This window comes from Somniosus microcephalus, chromosome 9 (genome assembly GCF_052327205.1).
Source record: "Somniosus microcephalus isolate GS21.2 chromosome 9, FLI_Smic_1.0, whole genome shotgun sequence".
Classification (NCBI taxonomy): domain Eukaryota; kingdom Metazoa; phylum Chordata; class Chondrichthyes; order Squaliformes; family Somniosidae; genus Somniosus; species Somniosus microcephalus.
The window spans coordinates 213,442,151-213,461,410 of record NC_140995.1 but is presented as its reverse complement, the minus strand read 5'-3'; the positions used below and the strand labels follow the sequence as shown (position 1 = coordinate 213,461,410).

General features: G+C 42.5%; 1 protein-coding gene across 1 annotated transcript in view; it reads left to right on the top strand.

Moving 5' to 3' along the window:
- mertka (c-mer proto-oncogene tyrosine kinase a) overlaps positions 1 to 19,260 on the top strand; it is a 168,639-nt gene that overhangs the window by 120,530 nt on the left and 28,849 nt on the right. Inside the window, exons 9-11 of the mRNA XM_085997870.1 lie at positions 8,457 to 8,616; positions 11,181 to 11,343; positions 16,867 to 16,955. Coding sequence (XP_085853996.1) covers positions 8,457 to 8,616; positions 11,181 to 11,343; positions 16,867 to 16,955 — 412 coding nt within the window. The remainder of the gene's footprint in view (positions 1 to 8,456; positions 8,617 to 11,180; positions 11,344 to 16,866; positions 16,956 to 19,260) is intronic.

Below are 19,260 nucleotides of genomic sequence, written 5' to 3'. Positions count from 1 at the left end.
AAACCAAAGCAGCCTTGTCTGATCATCATATGATAACGGGAACCCAAAGACGTTTGAGTTACTGCAGTAAATCTATTGGTACCTCTTTTGTGAACTGACTCATTTCTGCAAAAGGAACTGGACGTCCTGGAAAAAGCTGAATTGTGAAAGGGATCTGATTTTATTTGCCTCCTTTTGGCTTTTTGCCACAGTGCACATCTAGGTCCTTGTGTTGGTAAAAACAACCGAACGTCGGGAACTCGCTCAGAAAAAATTATAGCCCTGAATAATTTTTAATAGTTCATTAACTTGTATTTGTTCTTATTGCTATTTCTTGTATCTTGATATATTATCTTTTCCAAACACCAGAAAGATTCTTTTGTCAAGTAATTTTTATTAAAAAAAAATAATTTTTCATGTGAATGAAAACAATTGTATTGCACTTTAAAAAAGAACGTTTTATCGGACGTGAAACTAAAGAAGTATCTCATAACATTAGGTTGAAATCACACTGTGTGATATTAGTGACAAATGCATTAACTTATTCACATGAAAACCCTTTGTCTACTATTTTAGTGAAGGAATTAACTCACTTGTTAACCAGGTTAATTCCTTCCTTTTAAAATAATGGACACAATAATTTCATATTAACCCTTAAAAGTATTCATTAATATCACATAGTGCAATTTCACCCATTTGGTATCTATTTGAATATCCTTCTGTTAATTGCTACATTCCTGATTTTTCTGCTGTGTGTTAGGACACCACATAAGATGCTTACTCACTTATGTAATGCAAAGTCCACTGAAGTGAGGGGGCCAAGGTTCCTGGTAATTATGAAAGCTAAATCCAAGTTGCTTAACAAGAGAGTAGTATAATGGACTGATTTTCTTCTTTATAGTTTTGTAACTTGTATTTTTAAAAAAAGCTGATTTTTAAGAAGCAGTGATCGGAAGCTTAACCTTCAGAAGTTCTTTTGCACTGGTGCTGTACACATTAGTTTCTCTCAGAATTAATCCTTCAGACTCTGGGCTTGATGTCATTCTAATACGGGCACCAAACTTGAAACTGGCAGAATTGTCTTGCGAAGGTTTTCGGTTGAATAACAATCGTGCATAACAGAAGCCTTGTGAATGGGCATATTGTAAAGTTAATAAGTATTGTATCTCGAGCTGAAATGTCATTGCGCAGGCGTGCACTTTGTGTCTAAATGTCAAGCTGCGCACAATGCGATTTGCTGCTTATTATGAAAGGTTGAGCTTTCAGTAAACACCTAACGCGATGGTATTCTGTCTGTCAGCCACTATTTGTGGAACTGAATGGGATGACTCATCAGCAAGTGACATTTTGGGAAACATACTTAGGATGTCTTGGTTTCCTTAATATTACCATTGTTCACACTGCAACTGTGTGTTTTGTAATACGACCTTCCCAGATTGAGCTTATAGTCAGAGTAATTAATAATACATTTGAATAGTATGTTATTGCATTTGAAATATCTTAAAATTGTTTCATACAGACTGTTATGCAGGCATAATATCCCGTGTATTGAAAGCTGTGTGCAACACAATGTTATCAAGTGAGTTTTTTTTTTAAACCAACTTGGCTGACTCAGACAAGTGGTGAGTAAGTGCAGCTGCTAAATCGATGAGTGCACCCGCAGTCTTCACAACAGCTGTACCTTTACACACATTTCTCATTTTATTGTGGAGCACTGTTATCTGCGTAGCACCGCGATGATTCGCCGCAGAAACATTTGGCATGTGTCTGCCATTGCAGTGACGTGCTCATGTACCTTGGAACCAAGGCCTGTCCCATGAGTGGCTTTACAAGGAATCCTGGCAATAGGGTTGGAATTTGAATTAGTATAATTTGTATAATGACACATTTCCACACCGGCTGATGTGTGAACACTTGTTAAATTTTACTTGACACGGTTTACTAGTTTGTTTTAAATTTTCAATAATCTGCCGATAAGCCTGTAGATAATGCAGTGTAATAGTGTCTAACTGCTATTTAACAATTTGCAAAATAATATTCAAAACAATTACTCATAATTTTCATACTTTATTCAGAAACCAGCTCTACAGACATTACCAGGCCTTAAACTGACTATAACAGGAAAAAAAGTTACTTTAAAATGTCAGCGCTACTAATGCATGGTATTGTTTTTTGAAACATAGCAAGTAAATTCACATCCTCAAGAAGTCCCAAAACACTTCACAGCCAATGAATTACTTTTTAAAGTATAGTCACTGTTTTGTGGGTAAAGGTCACAGCTAATTTGTACACAGCAAGGTCCCACAAACAGCAGTGAGATAACTGACCAGTTCCTCTCTTGGTTGAGGGATAAATGTTTGCCTGGACATCCAGGAACACTCTTCTTCAAATAGCTTTAACCACATCTGCTTGTTTAATATCTCACCGCAAGCCAGCACCTCTGACAGTGCAGCACTCCCGCAGTACTGCACTGAAGTGTCAGCTGAAATTGAAGTGCTCAACTCCTGAAGTGGAGCTTGACCCCACAACCTCCTGAATCAGAGGCAAGAGTACGACCACTAAGCCAAGCTGGCATGGCTAGGCCCAGCTGAAGAAGGGGCTATAATTCCAATCAGAAGGTGTCAATTTTCAGGCCCAGAAGAACTTATCATTTCTAACTTGTTTGACTCATCAGTCACTGAATTAACACCATGTCCAAGTGAGGTTCCTGCTCCGAAGAGGAAAGAATTAGAGTGCTATTTTTTTGCTTGACTCATTCTCCTTACTGTAGTAGTTGCAGATAAATATATACCAGTTCTGACAAAGGGTCATCAACCTGAAACGTTAACTCTGTTTCTCTCTCCACAGATGTTGCCTGACCTGCTGAGTGTTTCCAGCATTTTCTGTTTTTATTTCAGATTTCCAGCATCTGCAGTATTTTGCTTTTTTTTTAAATGTTTACTTTAACTGTTCTGTTACTGGTGACATGTAGGTGACAGTGGTGGTGGTGGGGCGGGGGAGAAGAGAGAGATCAAGAATTAGAGTAATATTGTTGAAGTTTTTGTGTGGAAGCAAAAACTTCAAACTGTCTTACTTGTGAGTTACCTGTCATGTGTGTCAGACAAGTTCAGGACCTCCCCTCTCCCCCTCCCTCTGTCTCGCTCTCGCTCTCTTTTATTTTCTGGAAAAAGCTTTAGGTGCTAATCCAACACCTTATTTGTGTTAGCTTGTCTTTGTAGTGTTAGCTTGGCTCAGTTGGTACTCTGGCCACTTCTTCCCAAACTTTAGCCTTTGCAGTGAAGGGCTTTGGATTCGAGTCCCACACTGGGCTTCTGCTGCTCTAGCACAGCACTGAGGCTGCATTGTCAGACGTACCATCCTTTTGGATGAAATGTTAAAACTGCAGCCGGAAGATGATCAGTGTTACATAGTTATGTTGGGACTACATTGTACAAGTGTACTAACACTCAAATCAAGTGTAGCAGCACCACAATGCTGGGAAAGTAGTGCACAGGCACTTGGAAATATCACCCCGCACCATGCGGCAGGCAGCCATTACAACTCAAATAAAATAGTTTATAATTACAAACTACCGAGTCCAGAGGCGTCTTTACAAAGCACTACGAGCGCTAGAAGACATAACATGGGGCAGCAGTATAAGTGAGCAAAACTTATGCACATAACGATATCAGATTGAAGAAAGAAATTTACAAGTAAACTCTGCAGCGTTTTAACCGCGTATCGTACGGGCAGCTAAAATGGCGGCGTCCAATGCACTGACCGCGAATATGCTCCCCATCGTGAACTGGGAAGCCGACGATATCGTGGAAGCTTTCCGGAAATTTAAGCAAAAATGCGAGCTTACATTTAAAAGTTTCCTGAAAGGCTCCTCCGATGAGGAAAAAGTCAGCTACATTCTACTGTGGGCGGGAGAAAAAAGCTTAGATCTTTAACAGCTGGAGTTTATCCGAAGAGGATAAAACGAACCCTACGGAGATTTATGAAAAGTTCAGTAACCATCTCGAGCCTAAATCAAACCATCGCATACACAGGTATAAATTCCAAAGCTTAAGACAGGAACCTGGTGAAACGGCTGACAATTTCCTGACGAGATTAAAAAACAAAGCCAGCAAATGCAAGTTTACGGAACTAGAAGAAAGGCTGGTAGACCAATTAATATGGGGATCAGCACATACAGAAGTGCAAAAAGAACTAATAGGAAAAGAAAAGCTCGGAATATCAGAAGCCATAGATACAGCGAGGGCTCACGAAGCCATAAAACAACAGATGAAAACGCTGAATACTCATACGGCTGACGTGCGGACAACTCCCGAACCGGATCACAGAGTAGATGCAGTGCGCGAAAAGCACAGCACACAAAAACAAGTATATGACAGCGGGAAGAATACGTGTAGAAACTGCGGAAGACAACACGACTACACAGACAGAAGAAAATGCCCAGCGTACGGAACAAGCTGCAACACGTGTGGTAAAGCAAACCACTGGCAAAAGATGTGCAGAGCTAAAAGAGAGGGGCTACACACCGAAAGCAGAGGCGGACAGCAGAACCAACAAAAGAAAAATAAAATCCATACCATAGGTGAGCAAGATGACGAAGACTGCGGGTACGACAAAGCTCTGAACATTGAAACCATAAAGGTTCTCTTACACGAAACGTCCAGAGCGGAAAGCACCCCAAAGAAAGAATGGCACACTATCATCCAGATTAAAAAGAGGATCGAAGGACAGCCCACAACCGTCACTCTAAAAGTAAAGTTGGACACAGGAGCTCAGAGCAACATCCTTCCACTGAGGCTATACCAGAGGATCTTCCCCGAAAACTTAGGCGAAGATAGATACCCGAAAAGAGGATGGTTAAAAGCAAACAACGTCACGCTGACAGCGTATGGGAGGAGCGAGATCAGACAACTCGGAACAACCTATATAAAAGGAACACACAAAAGCAGAAACATCAACTGCATGTTCTATGTGACCGACTCCGAGGGACTGGCGATCCTGGGACTAAACAGCTGCGAGAAGCTGGGGTTAATCTCGGTAAACCACGAACTAGCAAAAACATCACTGAAAGTCGACAGCAACATCCCACTGGAAAATCGTCCACAAATCATGGACACGAAACATTTGATGGACATGTATCCAGAGTGTTTTGATGACACTGTAGGATGCTTTGGGGAGTTCAAGTACCATATAACAATAGATCCAGAGGTAAAACCCGTCATCCACGCTCCCAAGAAAAATACCCATCGAGCTAAAAGAAAAATTATACACCGAACTAAAAGAAATGGAAGAGAAAGAAATAATCGCAAAGGTCACTGAACCCACAGACTGGGTAAACTCGATTGTGGTACGGGAAAAGCCGAACGGGCGGCTCAGAATCTGTCTGGACCCCAAAGACTTAAACCAAGCAATAAAGCGGGATCACTACCCCACACCAACATTAGAAGAAATCACACCAGCACTGGCAGGAGCCAAAGTCTTCTCCAAACTGGATGCCAGAAACGGCTACTGGAACGTAAAACTGGACGAAGAATCAACTAACCTGATGACTTTTAATACACCATTGGGGCGTTATAAATTCCTGCGGCTACCATTCGGGTTGAAAGTCAGCCAAGACATCTTCCAACAAAAGATCGATGAAACATACAAAGGCTGTGAAGGAGCCATTGGAATCACTGATGACATCCAAGTTTACGGAACAAATGAAAGAGACCACGACGTGCACTTGCACGAGGCCATGGAGCGCACCAGAATGGCTGACATCAAGCTGAACGCCGAGAAGTGCATCGTTAAAAGTACGAAATGCAAATTTTTTGGCATGATCTACACACCGGAGGGTGTCGAGCCTAATCCCGAAAAGGTCAAGGCGATAGCAGAGATGAAACCTCCAAACGACAAGAAGGAGCTGAGAAGCTACCTCGGCTTGGTCCAGTATATGAGCTCTTTCATCCCGAACATGTCAGACTACACCGCGAACCTAAGAGAATTACTAAAAGAAGACACCGAATACCAATGGTCAGAATCCCATGAGAGGAACTTCAAACACCTAAAGGGATTATTATGTAAAGAAACCAGCCTGTCTTATTACGATAGAAAAAAACCTGTCACCCTACAGGTAGATGCCTCTACCAGGGGGCATGGGGCAGCCCTCGTGCAGGAAGGAAAACCAATAGCTTTTGCATCAAAGGCATTGACATCAGCAGAGACAAGATACGCAAACATCGAAAGAGAGCTATTGGCAGTAGTATACGGATGCGAAAAGTTCCACACCTACTTATACGGAAGAAAATTCGAGGTAGAGAGTGACCATCGTCCACTCGAACAAATTTACAAGAAAAACCTAAGCAAGGCCCCAGCAAGACTGCAAAGGTTACTGTTAAGACTCCAAAGTTACGACTTTGAATTAAAATACCGGCCAGGAAAAGAAATGGCACTGGCAGATGCATTGTCTCGATTGTCACCACACGAAAAACACGAGATGAAGGGCCTGACAGTAAAAATACACCACCTCGTAAATGTTACTCCCACAAAGCTTAGCCAAATTCACGAGGAGACTGGTAAAGAAGAGGAGTTGCTACTACTCATGCAACAGGTAATACAGGGGTGGCCGGAGAAGATCCAGCAGGTCCAAAACCAAATCCGACAGTACTGGACGATCAGAGACGACATCTCGGTGGAGGACGGTGTTTTCCTTGCTGGCTCAAGAATCATAATACCAAAAACGATGCAAACAGAACTTCTCCGCTTAATACACCAAGGCCATATGGGGATGGAGAAATGTAAATGAAGAGCCAGATCAGCTGTGTACTGGATAGGCACGTACAAAAGCATAGAACAAATGGTCTCCATATGCCCGAAATACCGAAACGCACAGCAGAAGATGATTCAAATGGAAGTACCCCCGAGACCATGGCACACGGTCGGAACAGATCTGTTCCTGTGCAACCAGGAGTGGTACATCATAGTAGCAGACTACTACTCAAAATTTCCTTTTGTCAGAAGGATAAACGACATGAGAGCCACAACAATCACAAAAATTGCGAAAAACCTATTCGCAGAACAGGGCATCCCAGAGAAGGTCATCTGCGACAATGGGACACAATTCACCTCCAGCGAATTCAGAGCACTGGCTGGAAAATACAGATTTAAAATAATTACCTCATCCCCACATTACCCAAGGGGACATGGATTTATTGAAAGACAGATCCAAACAGTCAAAAGAGCTCTCATTAAAAGCAAGGAGATGGGAGAAGACCAAGACCTCGCCCTTTTGGCAATCAGATCGACACCTTTGAGAGCAGACTCGAAATCACCAGCAGAACTACTAAACAGTAGAAAATACAAAACAACTCTACCAGCAAAGATATATCCTCCCCAGGACCAAGAGGACGTTCGGCAGAAGCTGATGGAAACACAAGCTACGGGGAGCACACACTATAACAAGCATGCAAAACCACTACCGGAGCTGCTAAATGGGCAATCTGTGCATATACAAGATCCATTGTTGAGAACATGGAGTCCAGCCAAGGTTATTGGAAAAGCTGATACTCCAAGATCTTACTTGGTAGAGACAGAACCTGGAAACCAATACAGGCGAAACAGGATCCATATCAGACCCTCACCTGAAGCTGTCAAACAGCGGACAACATTAACAGCAGTTACGGTACCAGACACGGAAAACAATATAACGCCAGAAACAAACACCTCAAATACAACAACTGCAAACATGCACTCTCCAGAGCCAAACATGACAGCACCGGCAACAAGAAAAGAACACACCAAAACACTGCAGAAAGGAATAGTTACAGCCATGTCCACAAGATGGAGGAGTAACATACAACCACCTGAGCGGTATCGCGAATAATTATAAAGACAATTAAAATTCGCACCGAACAATAAAACAACATGGACAAATATCTGTATATAAATTGAGCAAAGAAAGCTCACGTTCTGTATTTTTGTTAGCGTTATTCAACTGGAAACATTGTAAAATAGAAAATTGATGTAATTAGTTTTGTTGGGAAAGAGGGATGTTACATAGTTATGTTGGGACTACATTGCACAAGTGTACTAACACTCAAATCAAGTGTAGCAGCACTACGATGCTGGGAAAGTAGTGCACAGGCACTTGGAAATATCACCCCGCACCATGCGGCAGGCAGCCATTACAACTCAAATAAAATAGTAGTTTATAATTACAAACTACCGAGTCCAGAGGCGTCTTTACAAAGCACTACGAGCGCTAGAAGACATAACAATCAGAGTTGGTATTTTGGATGGAAGAGATCAAAGGGCCTTCCTTATCTGAACCTATCTGATGACGTCCTGTATTTTGCTTCTGTCCAGGATGTGTCTTCACAGTCTGCATTGTGGATAGTCAGAAGGTTGGATACTCCTTAATCTTTGGGGTCACAATGTCAATCTCTCAATGTGCAGTATTACTTATTAAGCCATTTTTATTTGTCTTTTCTCCTTCCCAGGTTATAAAATCACTTGAACTGTGTGGCAATCAGACAGTTAACCGAGGCATTATTGATGTTGTGGCAATAAACGTTACATACACGGCGCAGGTGGCAGCATATACCAGCACTGGCATTGGGCCTTACAGTGATCCAGTACGCGTGTTTGTTGCAAGCAATGGTAATTATTGATTTGTATTGTGCAAAATTTCAATGCGATCAGTCGGGTGAAATCGTGATATTTCTGAATGTTCACATTTATTACGCGGTTTTAACTGAAAAAGCATCACTCAAGTGTATAAACTACAACAAAAAATTGTTATTTTTATTCTTTTACAAATCTGGCACCAAAATTCCTGCCTTCACTAATTTTAAGTGAAGAGAACGGATGCAAAGACTTGACGTTTTACTCGCGTCTACTCTTGCTAAAATGAGTAAAGGCCAGAATGTTGGCCTATCTGGTCCAGCTGTTAACTCGGCACTCTCGTTAGGACAATTACGACTCTGTGATTTGTGTCCTTGCGCAATTTTTAAGACTTGCTTCTTAAAGATGGCACAATGAATTGAACACCAATCTGGTGTGTTGGAGCTGTAGCTTGTGGTTTCATCTGGGTTTCCCCCATGTAGTGAAGTTCCCATGCTTGACCTGGATGTCTAGGTAAGTCACGAGCTGTACGTGACAGTTCCCCTACAGGAATCCCCTTGTGGAGCTCTCCGCCAACTCCTTCCCATCCAGTGCAAGAGTGGTGAGGTTCACAAGTGCTCATCCAACCTCTGCCTTGCAGGATGGTGTGTGTCCCAGATACAACTAGGAAGAAAGGGGGATAATAAAAATTAAGATGTGGGTCAGTGAATCCATTGGGTTTTGGCCACGGAAGGGGATACCTGAAGGGATGATACTGTCAGTATGATTGGAAGATCATCTGTGCTGCTACACATAGCCAATTAATTATAACTGCAGCCCTGGCGTGTCTGAGAGATGCTGGGGAGTTTTGGGGAGTAGCCAACCGCGTTCACATATTTGCAGCTGTCCATTTTCAAAGACATCAACCCCATCAATGGGACAATTGGTTCTGACCCACTGTACAGCTCACTGGGATCCCACTGCAAATTCCCTGGGTTCAGCATAGAAACATAGAAAAATAGGAGCAGGAGTAGGCCATTCGGCCCTTCGAGCCTGCTCCGCCATTCAATATGTTCATGGCTGATCCTCTATCTCAATACCATATTCCCACTCTCTCCCCATACCCCTTGATGCCTTTTGTGTTGAGAAATCTATCTATCTCCTTCTTAAATATATTCAGTGACTTGGCCTCCACAGCCTTCTGTGGTAGAGAATTCCACAGGTTCACCACGCTGAGTGAAGAAATTTCTCCTCATCTCCATTCTAAATGTCCTACCCCGTATCCTGAGACTGTGACCCCTCGTTCTAGACCCTCCAGCCAGGGGAAACATCCTCCCTGCATCCAGCCTGTCTAGCCCTGTCAGAATTTTATACCTTTCCACGAGATCCCCTCTCATTCTTCTAAACTCTAGTGAATACAGGTCTAGTCAACCCAATCTTTCCTCATACGACAATCCTGCCATCCCAGGAATCAGTCTGGTGAACCTTTGCTGCACTCCCTCTTTGGTAAGTATATCCTTTCTTAGGTAAGGAGACCAAAACTGTACACAGTACTCCAGGTGTGGTCTTACCAAGGCCCTGTATAACTGTAGTAAGACATCGTTGCTGCTGTGCTCAAATCCTCTTGCAATGAAGGCCAACATACCATTTGCCTTCCTAACTGCTTGCTGCACCTGCATGTTTGCTTTCAGTGACTGGCGTATAAGGACACCCAGGTCCCTTTGTACATCAACAATTCCCAATCTATCACCACTTAAATAATACTCTACCTTTCTGTTTTTCCTACCGAAGTGGATAACTTCACATTTATCCACGTTATACTGCATCTGCCATGTATTTGCCTACTCACTCAACTTGTCTAAATCGCCTTGAAGCCTCTTGGCATCCTCTTCACAACTCACAATCTCACCTAGTTTCATGTCGTCAGCAAACTTGGAAATATTACATTTGGTTCCCTCATCCAAATCATTGATCTATATTGTGAATAGCTGGGGCCTAAGCGCTGATCCCTGCGGTGCCCCACTCGTCACTGCCTGCCACCCTGAAAAAGACCCATTTATTCCTACTCTCTCTTTCCTGTCTGTTAACCAATTTTCAGTCCATGCCAGTATATTACCCCCAATCCCATGTGCTTTAATTTTGCACACTGACCTCTTATTTGGGACTTTATCAAAGTAATTTTGAAAACCTCCTGGTTGGCACTGGTTTCTAATACTGCTCCTCTCTACTATTACAGCAAGATCTGTGCCATATTTCTGGAAAGTGGTATCACACTATGATGTGCCTCGGTACCTCGCTCCTTTCCTCCAAAAGCCTCCAAGACTCATCTTTTTAACCGTGCTTTCGATTCACCCTACTTAATCTTTTCTGTTATCTGCTCTGTGCTGTCCTTACCCTCTTGTAAAGTACTCAGAGATGTTGTCCTACATTAGGGGGGATAGAAAAGAGCAAGTTGTTGTCACATTGCAGTCTTTTCAGAAGTTACAAAAAGTCAAAGCATAGCCCCTTTTGAAAAAAGAAAGTCCTATACTTGCTGTGTAATTGTATATAAACCATTTATATTGATTTAATAGTCATGTGACTCTGAAGCTAATTTCCCCAATGTATTCATTTACTTGCAGGTGAGATCCTTTCACCATTCTCAACCTCAGCGGCAGCTGATGGCAGTAACATTGACCGCTCCCTAATGGTGCTAATTGGAATAGCTTGTGCCAGCGGCATAATTATTATAGTAGCGTTCATGTATGCAGCTATCAAAAAGCGGATGAAAGAGACTAAGTTTGGGTCAGTATTGTTGGTTTATGACACTTCAACCATTAAAACTTTGAGGTATATTTCTGCAGATTTCTTGTGAAAGAAAGAGAAATGCCGTTAACTGTTACCCGCAAGCCCAGTGCCAGTAAAAATGGAAGCAGTCTCTGGTGATTGGCCAGGCCAGGCTTCAGTGCCTGTGGATTCTTAGCCATCCCAGAGAAAATCCCTTTATTGGTTTGGTTTGGAATACAAGTGAAGGATTAAACAAATGTCTGGTTATATTGAGATGCCCAAAGAAGTTTTTTTTTACGAGATGAATGAGAATCAGTAGATTGTGGGAAAAATGGCAGGATTATAAGTGTGGGGCACAGTGAGAAAACATAGCTAAAAGATATCTTTTGATGCAAATGATACCAGATTCTTAAATAAACTAGAGTTTGGCCTTGCCTCAAACCCCACTATCAACACTAATCTATGACTAAACAATCTTATACAGGAAAATTGGATAAATATTTGATGCCGATTGAAGATAGAAGGCTATGGGAAAAGCATTAGTTTTGAATTGTGCTATCCAAGAGCCAACATAGATATGATGGGTCAAATGGCCTCCTCCTAAAGTTCTATGGTTCTTGCCTCCATTGAACAAATGGCTGAAGTTCGAGTAATTGGGCTTCTTTCCTTTCTTGTATGTGCCAAAAGAGAAATTGGTGTGAGTAAAACCCTATTAGTTTTGAACAAAATAATTTGTTTTTGATATGATACAAATCATGAAGGCTGTTGAAAACTTGGGACAATGCAAATGGGACTAGAGCACAAAATATAAAAGCCTCGAGCAAGGTCAGAGCTTAGAAAGAATGTTTTATCCCCAATTTTTGTGAGCAAAAGTTTTTTAAGCAGAAGGCTGCAGGGGCAAATCTAACTAACGGCAGACGCTGTTAGATGCCCTGCTACAGCAAAATCTGGCTCTTTGTTTACTTGTGCTGCAGAAATGGCTTTCATCAGAATGGCACGACCAGGATATCCTTCTATTTTGACATTCTGTTACGCCTTTTAATTCTTTCATTGCCAAGAATTTTAGGAATTTCTACTTTCAGCAGGATTAGGCCATGGAAATTTGGCATTCAGTTTCAAAGGAACAGGTTAACCCCTGGGCTGCCAACGGCTCCAGGGAATATCCTGCCTCTCTGGCAATCGCACAGCGAGATGTTAAAAATAAGATATTGCAGCGACAAGTTTAAAATCCATTACTTGAATGTTAACTGTAAGCTGCCAAAATAAACATTGGAACAAGTGTGTGCCATTCAGCTCCTTGAGCCTGTTCTGCCATTCAGTTAGATCATGGCTGATCTGTATCTAAACTCCATCTACCCGCCTTGGTTCTGTAACCCTTAATACTCTTGTCTAACAAAACTATCAGTCTCCATTTCGAAATTTTCAATTGACAGACGCGACAGCTTTTTGGGGGGTGGGGGGAAGGGTTCCAGATTTGCACTACCCTTTGTGTGAAGAAATGCTTCCTGACATCACCCTTGAACGGCCTAGCTCTAATTTTAGGTTTATGCCCCCTTGTTCTGGACTCCCCCCACCAGAGGAAATAGTTTCTCTCCATCTACCCCATAAAAATTAAATGTAATCACTTTAGCACTGCTCATGCTATCCCTCTTGTTAGATTTTTTCCCTCCGTGAAGTTTGATTGTCTTAATGTGCTTTCTTTAGTGCACTGATTCACCACATTCACATTAAATTCCCATCTCTGCTAGTTTAACCCCATTAACCTGTTTATTAAATGGACTAATGATCTGTAAAACCAGCGTAAGCAAGAATTTAATGTGAATGGGTTAGTCGGTGCACTAAAATGAAATCCTTGAATGTCATAAAGACATGATTTTATTTCTTAACTTTAATTTTGCTTTTTACTATTTAATCCAATCCAGTCGAGTTTATCTTTTCTAACTTTTATTGTCTGAGTAAATCAAATTTTAAACTTCTTACTTGATCATTTTCTTCACCCTCTTTCCCCCCCCCCCCCCCCCCCCCCCCCACACCGCCTGGCTTGCACTTCCTGCTTGGGAAGTCGGGACAAGGTTTTAAAATTAGGGTTTTAATGGTTGTTTTTCCAGCCAACTGAAAGCCCAGACTTGGAAGGTTATCTTTTGGCACATATTTAAAGCGCAAAGCGTAGATGGATGAATGTATTTGTCGGTGGCCCGAGCAATTTGTTATTGCTGAGAAACCAGGACTTTCACTGCCTCTAGGATTTTTCTTAAGCAAAATTGCAATAGATGGGCAACAAATTGCCTTTTTAAGTGTAAACGTTCACAGGATGTTAAGTCTCCCCAGCTATCTTGTCCTGGTGATCACATCATTGACGGTTTTCAGCACCGTCAACAACAGGTTTTGGGTGAGCTTTGTGCTCTCTGCCCCCCCGCCCTGCAAAATATCATTGCTCAGAATTAAGGCTTTCCTAATGTTGAGCTTGGCTGAGTGGACTGTGTCATTTTTGTTCCAATGACGGTGTGGAAACATTGGAAAGAAGCTCGAGCTGATGCTAAGCCAGGTTTTTGCACTGCCATTATGACCTGGCCAGGTTTCAGGGTCAGCGGCTTTGGCTGAGATGCAACTTGAAACAAGTTGCATTCCCATTACTGATAAAGCTGGAACTTAATTCCCAGGGTGTGCTCTATTGTTCAGTTGGACTTCCTATGGTTCTTCACTGTTGAAGAAGCCACGGACATGTTTGACAAGTGCAGCAGGGAAAAGAAAATCTCGGGGTAGATTTTACGAACACGTACTCCTACTGTGGGATCCGTGTCATGGCCCACCCAATTTTCCGTCCATTAAAGCTATGAAATGGGCACGTTATCGTCTACATCTAAATGCCGATTAATAACTAATTTGTGAAGTTTACTCCGTATATTTTTGTTAAACGTTGTCTTGAGTGGACTGAAGTACCTGTGTTTCTGCAAAGAAGATATCTCGATTTATATTCAGAGCACTACTTGATGTAAACCATGACAGTAGGACAAAGGAGCACAGGTGCAAGCTGATGAAAAGCAAATTTGGGATCAATGCCAGGAAGTTCATCATTCAAAGTGATCAACACTTGGAATGGACTTCCAGGTAGAATACTGGAGGCAAAAGCCCTCTAATTATTTAAGAGAAAGTTGCAGTAGCGGGGGGCGGATGGGTGCGGAATTGAAGCATTACTAGATTGATGAGCTAAGATGGGCCAAACGGCCTTCCTCTTCTGTATCTATCTTCTCATTATGCAAAAAGTTAATGTTTGCATAGCAACAGGAGTAGGCTATTTAACCTCTCGAGCCAGCTCCGCCATTCAATGAGACCATGGCTGACGTGCGACCTAACTCCATATACCCGCCTTTGACCCGTACATTTGGTTAACAAAAATCTTATCAATCTCAAATTTAAAATTAACAATTGACCCAGCATCAATTGCCGTTTGTGGAAGAGAGTTCCAAACTTCTACCACCCTTTGTGTGTAGAAGTGTTTCCTAATTTCACTCCTGAAAGGCCTGGTTCTAATTTTTCGGCTGTGCCCCCGAATCCTAGATTCTCCAGTCAGGGTAGAGAAACTATTTCCACTATCAGTTCCCCTTACTATCTTGAAAACTTCGATTAAATCACCCCTTAATCTTCTAAATTCCACGGAATGCAACCCTAGTTTGTGTCATTGCGCTAACAGTTTCCTCAGAGGCTCTCTCAGTCGGTCGCTGTAGCTTCGGCAGAAGGTGGGTGGAAAATCCCGTATGTGCGTCCTTCTGGGGTTTCTGTTGATCAGGAGGATTCCCCCAAGGAAATTCCTGGCATTGGAGTTATTTCAGTTGACGTCCTACCTAGTATTTTGTTTCATGTTTAGGCATTATTCACTGTCCAGGTTTCTGAAGGGGTGGAGTCTGAACATAAATGCTTTCAATTGTGTGAAATGCAATAAATGGCTTCAGGAAATCAGTGGCGATTTATTTTGGCATTAGGCTACCTTTTTTTGCCAATTTATAGTCAATGGGTGAGAGATCTAGGAATCACTGGTCAACTTGAGAACAAGAAATTAAAGCAAAACTTCCTGTTGAAAATCAATCATCTCACTTGTCTTTCTAACTAATCAAGTGTAGCTGAGCACGCCTGGAAATAATTACTACAGCTGTTTGGTTCAAATGCATTTAAACAGAATGTTGATCTAACAGAGGATGGATTCTCTAACTCCAGCTGCTTTTAGCTGATTAGTGAATCATGGATTTCTCTCGCTCTCCCTCTCCCTCTCCTGTGATGGCTGGGTGGTATTCTTTTGAGTGCCAGACAACCATAAACATGTGAGTAGTACGTGTCGGTCTTTTGCAGGATTTGGAATAGCCTTCAGCACTGGTGGCATAATACCCTGCTTGTTGTGAAGCAGAACCTACAGCCCAATTTTTTTTTTGTAATTTTCAAAAGGGCACTGGATAAATACTTGAAGGGGAGAAAATGGCAGGGCTCTGGAGTGGGTCTAATTGGAGAGCTCTTTCAAAGAGCTGGCACAGGCACGATAGGCCGAATGGCCTCCTCCTGTGCTGTATGATTCTACGATCACGTTTTAAAGCATTAAATTTCAATTCCTCCTTTTATTTAAGAAAAAAGCCCTGAATTTGCCTGTTGTTTCCAGTATTTCATTGTTGTGAGAATAGTGCAGGAGCATATGGTGGGGTGGGACCCATTTCTTCCGGTATTTCTAGTAGTCTAATTTCCGGTCCAGGTTTGGAGACTTCATTTCCTCTGCCTGCCCTTTCATATGAGGGCTCCTTTTAAATTGATGCAAACGACGGGGGTGGTGCTGCTCGGCTGAAGTCCCGTGATTTATACTGCCATTGCACCCAGTGTAAGTGAGGCTGAGATAAAAGAGGTGTACCTATTGCCAGCAGCAGCTGATAGTGGCAGCAATGCATCTTGTTTGAAGCCTGCAGAACTTGAGCTGGTCGCAGCAGTAATATTTTTGAATGGATTTTTTTTTGTTGCTTTGATACTGTTTCTTTGATCATACTCGAGGGAAATAAAACTCTGGAGAGATGTGAAAACGGGCTGCCGACTCGCTATCACCCGCTTTACGCTATCGCACAAAGTCAAAATCTACCTCATTGTCTTGGCACAGCAATGGATAGAACGGGAATGGTTAGCACTGTAGAGTAACGGGGCATGTGTTTATACTCTCAATTCCCCCAACATCACTGAGTTCCCAGTCTCCGCCATGTCATTGTGTGGGAACGCTGAATGCACCTCAGGCATTTCCCTCGTTTGAGAAGGATGGGAAATTGTGTCTCTTCTCGTGGCGGTTTGAGGCATGGACCAGCTCCCTCACCCCATCAACTATAGATAACTTTGAGAAAGTTGGGAAACTCATTTTTCTTTTCTAGAAAGTATTTAGATTTCACACAAAAAAAAAGCAAGTATCAAGTAGCTTTAGTGTGTCAACAGTAGAGCTGCGTTGGCCAAATGCCAGAATACATATGCTGGTGTTATTTTTGTGCATTAAGCATATTGCCTTATTTTTGTTGGTGAATACAGGAATGCATTCGGTGATGGAGAGGACTCTGAACCAACAGTCCATTACACAGCGAAGAAAACCTATTCACGGAGAGCGGTTGAGGTTACACGTAAGATCTACGTTTACTATCCGTTGCTTTGCCAAAATAAAAAAGGCTGTAATGGTAGAAATTATGATCTGCGAAAGCCTAGCACTCTCCTTCTACATTCTTCTGTGCACGATTTTTATGTAGGCGTTAACGCATTCAAAATAAATAGGTTAAAACCTATGTAACAATAGCGCACATGGGAATGTAGAAGCATGTTAAGCGTTCGTATTTGATCTTGGAGGTCAGAGTTACTACCCAGTAGTGCCAAAATCCTGTATCAGTCAATGTTTTAATATTGGTAGAAAGCAGGCTGCAGGTGATTGTACGAAAATGCCTGTAAGGGCAGATTGTATTGAGCTACTAGTTTGCACAGCATTACTGACTGTGGGTGTGTTTTCCTAACATGGGAGAGGGGATTTATCACACTCTCATTTAACCTAATCCACCTGGCGGGGAACTGACTGGATCAGATCAGCCGCTCGTTTTATACCCCGCCCGACTTTACGTTCCAAATGGCGGCTGATCCCAGCCCATCAATTTGCCACTGGGAAGGTTGGATTAAAATTACCCCCATAAAATCCACATTGGGGAAAGACCACCCATAGTCAGTAGCTCTGTTCGAATAGTTCGGTGCTTATTTTAACAATGCGCAGCCAAAAAGCTATCGAAAAGAAGTAACTTGGATTTTGTAACACTGTAACTTAAATTATTTTGATTTATGTTCTATTCCTAATTTTTCTCCCCCGACCCCTTCTTTCCTAATGTTATGGTGGCAACACTCTGGTATCTAGGCTAAGTGGCCGCTTTTCAACAGTGTGAGCCTAGGCAGTGACTATCTGGGGAGAGGGGATAAGAACATAAGAAATAGGAGCAGGAATAGGCCACTTGGCCCCTCGAGCCTGCTCCGCCATCTTGGGCTCAAAGCCACTTCCCTGCCCGCTCCCCATAACCCTTCACTCCCTTATCTTGTAAAAATCTGTCTATCTCCACCTTAAATGTATTTAATGACCCAGCCTCCACAGCTCTCTGGGGCAGAGAACGCCACAGATTTACGACCCTCTGAGAGAAGAAGTTCCTCCTCATCTCGGTTCTAAAAGGGCGACCCTTTATTCTGAAACTATGCCCCCTAGTTCTAGATTTCTCCACGAGGGGAAACATCCTCTCTGCATCTACCTTGTCGAGCACCCTCAGTATCTTTTATGTTTCAATAAGATCACCTCTCATTCTTCTAAATTCCAATGAGTACAGGCCCAACCTGCTCAACCTTTCTTCATAAGTCAACCCCCTCATCTCAAGAATTAACCTAGTGAATCGTCTCTGAACTGCCTCCAATGCAAGTATATCCTTCCTTAAATAAGGAGACCAAAACTGTACGCAGTACTCAAGGTGTGGTCTCGCCAATATCCTGTACAGTTGTAGCAGGACTTCCCTGCTTTTATACTCCAACCCCCTTGCAATAAAGGGATGTATCACACTTGCCCTCCCAGCAGTCCGCTGACTCTGCCTGATGGATTTTTTTTTCCATCTTCTCTCATCATCTAGCCTAGATCTACTGAGGCTAATTGTAGTCCCTACATTCACCCTGTTAGAAGTGAACTAACAGCATATAACCAGACACTGAAGTGGGAGATTTCTTGGGCTGTATGGCTCTGCATTTACCATTGCACCATCAGGGTAGCGCAGTGATATACTTGAAACTTTTTTTTAATCAGAAAAAAGAGCAATATAATAAAACCATGCTGTCAGAACCTCTAAAAGGGCCATTGATACATGAGTCAGATGGCGAGCAGGAGAGTGAGATTAGACTAGGTGGCTCATGTGGAGGAGAAACAACAGCACAGACGCGATGGGCAGAATGACCTGTTTCTGTGCTGTAACTTTATATGATTAGAATCATAGAATGCCTACAGCACAAAAGGAGGCCATTCGGCCCGTCGAGCTCTGCAAGAGCACTTAAGCTAGTCCCACTCCCCTGCCCTTTCCCCTTAGCCCTGCATATTTTTTTCTTCAGATACTTATTCAATTCCCTTTTGAAAGCCACGATTGAATCTGCCTCCACCACCCTTTCAGGCAGTACATTCCAGATCATAACCACTCGCTGCGTAAAAAAAGCTATCCCTCATGTCGCCTTTGGTTCTTCTGCCAAACACCTTAAATCTGTGTCCTCTGATTCTCGACCCTTCTGCAAGTGGGAACAATTTCTCTCTCTCTCTATTCTGTCCAGACCCCTCATGATTTTGAACACCTCTACCAAATCTCTCCTCAACCTTCTCTGCTTTAAGGAGAACAACCCCAGCTGCCCAGTCTATCCATAACGGAAGTCCGT